Source organism: Ostrea edulis, chromosome 9, assembly GCF_947568905.1.
Source record: "Ostrea edulis chromosome 9, xbOstEdul1.1, whole genome shotgun sequence".
In the NCBI taxonomy this organism is placed as follows: Eukaryota; Metazoa; Mollusca; class Bivalvia; order Ostreida; family Ostreidae; genus Ostrea; species Ostrea edulis.
In genome coordinates this window covers 34,325,780-34,334,928 of record NC_079172.1, presented here as the reverse complement: position 1 = coordinate 34,334,928, position 9,149 = coordinate 34,325,780, and the positions used below count along the sequence as shown (strand labels likewise).

General features: G+C 36.7%; 1 protein-coding gene across 1 annotated transcript; it reads right to left on the bottom strand.

The window, feature by feature from the left end:
* Window positions 1–914: 914 nt before the first annotated feature.
* On the bottom strand, window positions 915–2,582 carry LOC125667673 (uncharacterized). The gene is made up of 2 exons (XM_056149009.1): window positions 2,289–2,582; window positions 915–1,551 (listed from the first exon to the last, which is right to left on the bottom strand). Exons 1-2 carry the CDS (start codon window positions 2,292–2,294, stop codon window positions 1,168–1,170), a joined length of 390 nt encoding a protein of 129 aa, XP_056004984.1. The 5' UTR covers window positions 2,295–2,582; the 3' UTR covers window positions 915–1,167.
* Window positions 2,583–9,149: the final 6,567 nt, after the last annotated feature.

Here is a 9,149-nt window from a genome sequence, read left to right as displayed (position 1 = left end):
GACTAGTGATTGTTTTAACTAGTACTCAGGTGACTAATAAGGCATGTGGACTAGTGATTGTTCTAATTAGTACTCAGGTGACCGATAAGGCCTGTGTGTCTTTTGTTGAATAAATCAAAGTAGAAAAGAAGGATGCTGAAAATTTTGTAAATTTATCACGTATTTACGTTTTGTTTATAAGAGACTGCGAAACAGAAAGTTCGGGGACGTATATAAATCTTATTGAGGGAATGTTAACAATTCCTTTGTTTGATATTGCTTCATTATTTAAGGTAGGTCTGTCAGATCTAGGGTGTGAACAGCACTGTCCACTGGGGAACCGAAAAATATGTGCCGCCTGTAGTAATATTCAATGACATGTAGAATACGCATGTTAACTCAGTTTAAAAATCGTATCCCTTGTTAACGTTAGGTGTGATCGACAGACGAAGGGACTAAGTGGTGTCGACAATCACACCTTATAAACCGAGTAACACATGATAGCACAAATTCATCTGTACACGATCCTAGCTATCTAACTGCGGTTAACCGATGTTGTTTGGTATGCGCTTACAATACTGAAATATGAACGTCCCGCGCAAAAATGAACAAAAACTTCCCTTTTTCTACAGAAGCATATGAAACTAGCAAGCTGGATTTTTTTTTTCAATGAAATGTTTAACAATGTTGTGAAGTATACAGACCACAGGATCGTGAAGGACAAATTATTTTGCTGAAATGAGTGGAATTTCATTCAAAATATAAACTTAAAAGTACACGTTTAGCCCTTTGCAAGAATGTAAACTTTTTATCTTCAATCTTAATTTTTGGAATGTATCAGTAATTCACAATTGATTTAGAAAATACTATAACTGTGGTAGAGTTGAATATACTCAGATCAATAGAAAACAGATAGAAAATGAAACATACTAGCGTACAAGAAATACATTTTTATTTTGATCCAAAGAATAATAAATATTTTAAACATGTATAAAAACTAAACAAACCATTGATGTGATTTAATCACATAGGCATAAAAAAGTTCGGCAGTTATCCTTCATATTACAAGGCACAAAAATACAAAGGAAAAATGTAATATATACAACACACAAATCAATATGGATTTTAAAAAATGATGGGGAAAACGTTGAACACATTTACTTTGGGTTACAGTCATTACTATACAAATCATCCCGATGTTTTACTCCTGTTCCTCACTTTTCCAGATTTCTGTTTTCCATCCCGGAACACTTTAGTCCTGTAGCTTCGTTTTCGCCTTTTTCTGATATAAACTTGTCCTAGCATCCTGTCAAACATTCCTAAAATTGACTGTGTATGCATTGGGTGAGTACTTAGACAAACACCTCGTATCTGCGTCCCACTCGGAATATCCTCTATCTTGTACACCCTGCACATGATATGTACCAAGAGTCGTTTGATACTTTGTAGTCGTATTTGAGAGCCAGTGTTCAAACCCATTTCGTTGTGTAGTTCTAATGTTTGATGAGCATACAAGAACAAGGCTTGAAGAACTCGAAATAAAGATGGAAAGGTTTGATTCGAGTCTTCACCCTACAATAAAAAGTAAGTTCTGATGAGGATATAAAATACTGTAAACGTATAATAGTTGGCTGTGTATTGTATTTAGCGGATTTCGCGGAAAGCAGATACCATAAAAGCAAGTAGTTCGCTAAATGTCTTGCGTATATATATTTCATATAGCACATTTAGAAAGCGCTAAATCAAATACATGTACACAGGGGATGCTTACTCCTTCTAGGCACCTGATCCCACCTCTGGTGTGTCCAGGGGTCCGTGATTGCCCAACTCTCAATTTTGTATTGCTTATAGGAGTTGTGATATTGATCACTGTTCGTTATCTTCACCTTTCATACACTAACTAATTGAAAAATGAATTTCCGCCAAATATCGTATACGCTAGATATATTACATTTCCAGCAGATATTAGTGTAGGTAGATTGATAAATAAAATACTATTTTACTATCTTATGATCGTAAAAAAGAACATCGGAGTAATCTATAGACATTAGATGTTTTCCCACTCGTTGAATGAATGGTACGTACTTTTGACTAATGTTTGAACGTGATTTAGTAAGCTATTCCAGCTATCGTTGTAATGCACTGATTTGTTATGAAACCACATATTCTGACCCCTTACCGGAGTTTAATTTGATCAGTACTGGTAAACACAATGTCTTGGTATGCAACATAAGCTGTCGTATGCATCAATAGTACATGCATTAATGAGAGTAACAAGCTGACACATCTGAAAGCAACAATATTATTACCTTCATCGACTCAGGAAAGCGCGTCAAAGGGTCTGTATCGGCCGGTGATTGATAATGAATTCTTCCCTAAACCAAAAAAATGGCACATTGTAATAATTACTGGTTACCTTTCACGTACAGTGTAGATAAAATACATATATTTATCACAATTTCCGCGAAATCCTCTTTTCCTAATTTGGATTTAAGAAAATACGATAGAATTTTACAACACCCCACACATCAATTGTTCACAGCTTTAAATACTTCATTATTCAGGATTCTATTTCATAGGATTCAAGAATTATCTTCCTTTTAAAAAAAAAACCCAACAACAATGAATTCAAGAAAGTATTAGATATCATTCTTTCTCTGGGTTCTAATTATAAATACCGCCCACTCTGACCAGGTTCTTTGCTGTCACCTTCTCGTTTTACCCAGCGCTTACTCTGGTGCATCGAACCGAGCAGTAACCATACCTGATCTTCCATGACCTTCCTCAGTTTGTGGCGGAGTCGTCGGATCTGGTTTCCCACTAGTCTACGCTCCCTGTAAAATTCTGCCCGACACTGGGGTAATGATTTGCTACACGGTGTGAAATCGCAAGGCAATGAGATGTTTACTGTACAGTCTGGCGGAGGATCGAATTCGTCTGACACCGCCCTACACAGAACACAACTAACACTGGCTGCAAGTACTTCAAAGATAAAGAATGAAAATACTGTATATTATGTATAGTGTACTCCATTTCAGAATGCGAATCATTGATTAACAATATGTGACGATATAACCATTATTTTTTTTATAATGAATTAAAAGACCATAAAGTTATTAAATTAATGTGTCCTTACATGTTGCCTTTACGAACATATTCAACTTATAATGGTAGAATAGAAATACCTATCTTTACTGTGTGTATATATACATATATATATATCCTAAATAAGAAAGTACAAATACATGTAAGATTCTATACTGGTTTCTAAGGAAAACCAAGTACAATGTTTAAACATCTTATTCTTCTACCCGATTAAACGAATCAGGTATAGCGCTGGTTAGTTTTATTTTTTATTTCAGTTTCCGTTGTCATGGTTTCTACTATTTTACGCTGGGTAACTTAAATTATTTTAACGCATGGTTGCTTTGAGAATTTTTGTCACCATTATAAAACTGAAAATAGATACAAGTGTAAATTTAAGAAGCAATTGACAAGGGTTATGAAATAACTTTCCTATCTGAATATTGTGTTCAGTTATTTAGGGATGGAACTCATTTTTAAGCAGTTTAAACAATTTAATCTGGTTGAAACTTTATAGTTTATTAACTAAAAGCAGGTTTCCCAAAAATTGTCTTCATAATCCTTATCATTTACTTTTATTCAAAACAAATTAGCATATTAAAACCAAAACTATTAATTCTAGTCAAGCAATTAAGTTTTAGATGAAACGTAGGTTTTGGTGTAATTTACGGTTCATTTTACGAATGCAACCAATCATATTTCATCAATACTATATATATTTACGCGGCTTTGTTGAATGAGAGCGAGTGCAGTATATATTGGTACTATGTAGATATAACTGTTAAAATATCGATAATAGTGCAGAGATCTTCAAATCGTTGAAGTTCAAACAATTCATAGAAATTCAACTATATACTATGCTCTAAAATAGATAATCCTTTTGCATATATAAAGTCCTTCACCTATTAAAGAACGCAACTTAGAATTGGCAGTGTATTGATAGCACAAATCTAGAGGCTGTCGTAAGGGACCATTGGTAGCTAATCAAGCATTTGGCGTCTTCATCATGTTTAGGTATAAATGTTATAAGATTCACTCAATCAAGTAAAACACATGACTTTTCTTTTGTTTTAATATCTTATAGTTCACTTTACTAGGTCCTTATATCAAGATTAGTTTGATAAATACAGTGTGAATAATTAAGATGGAACACGATAAATAGGAATTCTAGATCAAATTTTCTAGTTATTGACCAAAAACCTAAATATCTATACAACATTTCGGGTCGATTAATACATTATGCGTGTTTAAGAATCGGTGTCCTTTTGTAAAATAATTCATGAATTTACACCATTTGAATTAGCTCTACATGTAAGTCCAAATTTCTTGTTTTAGAAATTACAAAACTAAAATACGCTTTTAGGGATATTATATTTAACACACATGAATTAAATAGAAATGATACAACCATGTAGATTGATAGTGTTTTAGAGCAGAGGTTTCAGCAGCCTCGCTTTAAGTCAGCATTTCGCAAATTCTATGGTCTTTGTAACAATCTAGTTTGCCAATGCAATATATCATTGGGTCAAATGCTGTTTGACGTGTTTCATATCGATTGCTAGACCGTTCTTGGAACACTGATTTTGACTACGGATAACTCCGTATACCTGATCAAGATAAAGGGCTCACGGCGGGTGTGACCGGTCGACAGGGGATACTTACTCCTCCTAGGCACCTGATTCCACCTCTGGTATATCCAGGGTTCCGTGTTTGCCCAACTCTCTATTTTGTATTCCTTATAGGATTTGAGATTGATCACTGTTCGTTATCTTCACATTCCACTACAAAATATAGTACTTTTCATACCCTTGAGGGGGCCTCCGTGGCCGAGTGGTTAGAGCATCGCGCTCAAAATCACACGGCCTCTCACCTCTGTCGGCGCGGGTTCGAATCCCGCTCGCGCCGGTAATTGAGAAAGTTTCCCAGTTTACTTTCGGAAGGTCGGTGGTCTCTTCCCAGGTACATTGTATCTGGGTTTTCTCTTTCACCAATAAAAAACTGGGAGCCACCAGATAACTGAAAATGGTTGAGTGTGGAATAAAAAAAATCAATCAATCAATTCATAGCCTTGCTAAATTTAAATTGGTATGACACAAATATCAGCCGGATAAGATTACGCAACATACATATAATACATTTGGACCAATAGGCCTGCTCATTGATAGTAGTTTGCCTGATTGTGCCTAAAAACTGGAAAGCTTACTTATATAGGGATAATTATGTTACTTGCATCCATTTGAACAACAAGAGAACATCCGCCCTTCTCTAACATGCAAGGTGAGGATAACGAACAGTGATCAATCTCATAACTCCTACAAGCAATACAAAATAGATAGTTGGCCAAACACGGAACCCTGGACACACCAGAGGTGGGATCAGGTGCCTAGGAGGAGTAAGCATCCCCTGTTGACCGGTCACACCCGCCGTGAGCCCCATATCCTGATCAGGTAAACGGAGTTATCCGTAGTCAAAATCAGTGTGCCAAGAACGGCTTAACAATCGGTATGAAACACGTCAGACAGCATTTGACCCAATGCGAGGTTGTATTAATTTACTCCATCAGAGTGAGAGCATATTCCACAAGGATATCATATTTCCCTACAGGAAGATTATACGGTGCAATAGAACTATACGTTAACGGCGCGGTGTTAACGTTAGGACGATCTCAGCTACATGCAATGTAGGCTATAGATGAGCGGACTCCAATTTCAAATGCACTTTTGTAGTCTTTGTTTCAGTATAATAAACAATTTATTGCATGAATATTCGGGATAAAACTTGAAATCCCGTGTCACAGCAGGTGTGGCACGATAAAGATCCTTTCCTGCTCAATGGTCATAAGCGCCGAGCATAGGCCTAATATTTGCAGCCCTTCACCGGCAGTGGTGACGTCTCCATATGAATGAAATATTCTGGAGAGGGACGTTAAACAATACTCAATCAATCAATATTCCCCTCGGGCGTTGCCAATGGGGAATATGATTTTTCTTGGGTGAATAAATCTTTATATCTCCCTCACTATCATACAATAAATGTATAATATTCCATTATAGTTCAATAACACGCCATATTCCATTAGAATAAGGTTCTTTAACTAATGGAACGCTACATTCAACTAACTGAATCCCGTAGGAATCCGGGTTCGAATAGGTTCCAAGTACTCCTTCCTTGTCATAAGAGACGAATAAATGGGGCGGTCCTTCGGATGCGACCGCAAAAACCCAAGCCACAGCAGGTATGGCTAGATAAAGATTCCTCCCTGCTTAAAAGCCGAAATCGCCGAGAATAGGCCTAAACTTTTCAGCCCTTCACCGGCAATGGTCTCCATATTGGAGGAAAATTTTCGAGCGGGATGTTGAATAATATATAATCAACTAACTGATGGTCATATTCTAAATGAGAGACGCCTTTCTATAGAAGTTCCTAATGACATAAAACTACATATTTTATTGAAAGTAGACATTAATGGCAAACTGACAACTCAATTGTGTGACAAACGGGATGATTTCAGCTTCTCCATCGTCAACTTCCCATATTTATATAGCAATATTCCATTATCACCTGCATATGGTGTTTATATATCTCAACTGATTCGATATGCAAGAGCTTGTTCTCCGTATAGTCAGTTTTTCAATCGAGGTAAGCTACTGACAAACAAGTTGATGGTACAGGGATTTCAACAGTCTCGATTGAGGTCAGCATTTCGTTATAACGATCTAGTTCGTCAATACAACCTATCATTGGGTCAAATGCTATCTGACGTGTTTCATACCGATTGTTAAGCTGTTCTTGGCACACTGATTTTGACTGCGGATAACTCCGTTTACCTGAACAGCATATAGGGTTCACGGTGATCAATATCTTAACTCCTATAAGCAATACAAAATAGATAGTTAGGCAAACACGGACCCCCTGGACACACCAGAGATGGGATCAAGTGCCTAGGAGGAGTAAGCATCCCCTTTCCATCGGTCAAACTCACCGTGAGCCCTATATCTTGTTCAGGTAAATGAATTATTCCTTAGTCGAAATTAGTGTGCCAAGAACGGCCTAACAATCGATATATAAAACATCAGACAGCATTTGACCCCAAAGATAGGTTGTATTGGTAAACTAGATCATTATAACGACCATATAATTTGCGAAATTCTGACTTTGAATGAGACTGTTGAATCCTCTGTAACATCAGCTTATTTGTCAGTAAGCTGTCTCGATTTAATAACTAAATCTAATATCATACGCAGAACAAACTCTTGCGTATCGAATCAGTTTAGGAATATAAACACCATTATGCAGGTGATAATGGAATATTGCTACATAAATATTGGAAGTTGACGGTGGAGATTGGTTGATTGTATCTTGCTTAACATTTCGCTCGAAAAAATGTGACTCATATGGAGACGTCACCAAGAACGATGAAGGGCTTCAAATTTAGGTCTAATGCTCGGCGCTTACGACTATTGAGCAGTGTTGGGTTCTCTAGCGTGCCACACTTAAAGGTAATCTCCGAGGACCCGTGGCATTCACACCTGATGCCGAGCATTTGACGATGGAACTGTCACTACCTGTTTTAACGACTTGGGTCTGTCACGGCCGTGATTCGAATCCCGGCCTTCCGCACGCGGGGCGAACGTTCTAACCTCGCGGCCACCGCGGCGGAGAAGTTGAAATCATCCCGTTTGTCTTACAGCTGAGTTGTCATTTTGTTAATTGTTATTTGAGTTGTTAGTTAAAATATCTCAGTAGGAAACAGATGTGGAGGGCTCTGTGGTTTCTTCTATATCAAGTTCACAGTGACATATGGAATCGACATATGAATGAAAATGATTATTGTCAATATATCTAATTGTCGAGTTGAAGACCACACCAAAAGATGTTTTCTTCTCATGTAGAAGCTTTTGAATAAACTCTGCTCCATTAGAATATAAAAACAGTTTAGGTAACAAAGGAGCACTATTCGTGCCCATGGTGATTCCTAAAGACTGTTGGAAAACCTGACCACCAAAGACTACGATATTTACTTGATCCATCAATGCTTCTTTTTTTTGGTAAGACTTTTTGTGAAGTTTAGGAGTCCAATGAAGGTATGGTAGCTGGTGTTCATCCATCCCATTGATCTGGATATTAAATGTGTCTAAAACTGAAGAATGAACTTGAAGAATTTCATCTTTTTAAAGGCCAGTTGGAGTATAAATACGATTACCAAATGTGGAATTAATGACAAGTTCGTTTAAAATACATTTGTAATAATGAGCCTCACAAACAAAGACAATGTTGTCACAGTATGGGCTAATTTTGGTTTTTTTTATTAGCGTATTCAACACTCATTGGAATAGAGTAAAGTTTTGTGTGAATAGCATGTTGACCTATTAGTAATTGTTTGTTTACGTAAGGTAAAAGTGAATAAAGTTTGATATTGTGTATATGAACGATGTCTATGACTGCGTTTATGTCTCTGTGTATTTACGTTATTTCCTTGTGGGTTAGTTAAATTTCCTACATTGTATACGTTATCATCGCATCCGAAATGCGGTACCTAGAGTTCTTATCCAGTGATCTTCTCGTTTTCTACTTAAAAGGGTACTGAAAGTTTAATTTTTTGTATGATGGTAAAAAAATTTCTAGAATGCTCACCTTCATGGACAAGATGGAGTGGTCAGGGGAATTAAAATGTTTACAGAAGTGTTTATCACCTCTGTGCCCCTTCCCGGTATTCTTTTAAGTAAACATTAATAATGAGGAATCTGAATTCATCCCGTTTGTCATAAATGTTGTTACTTTGCAGTTAATGTCTACTTCCAGTAAAATATCCAAATATGAATCAGATATGGAGGACTGCGGTGTATTTTATTTCCAATTCATTGAGATATATCGAATCGATATATGACTGAAAGTGAACAGATAAAAGGTTGACGATGCATATAAATGTCGAATTGGAGGCAACAGGAAGTGGTGTTTGTTCTCCTGAAGAAGCGTTTGAATAAATTCGTCCTAATAAGGATACGAAGCTAATAAAGTAGCACAATTCGTGTCCATGGGAATTCCAACAGACTATTGGAAGATCTGATCACCAATGAATACGTAGA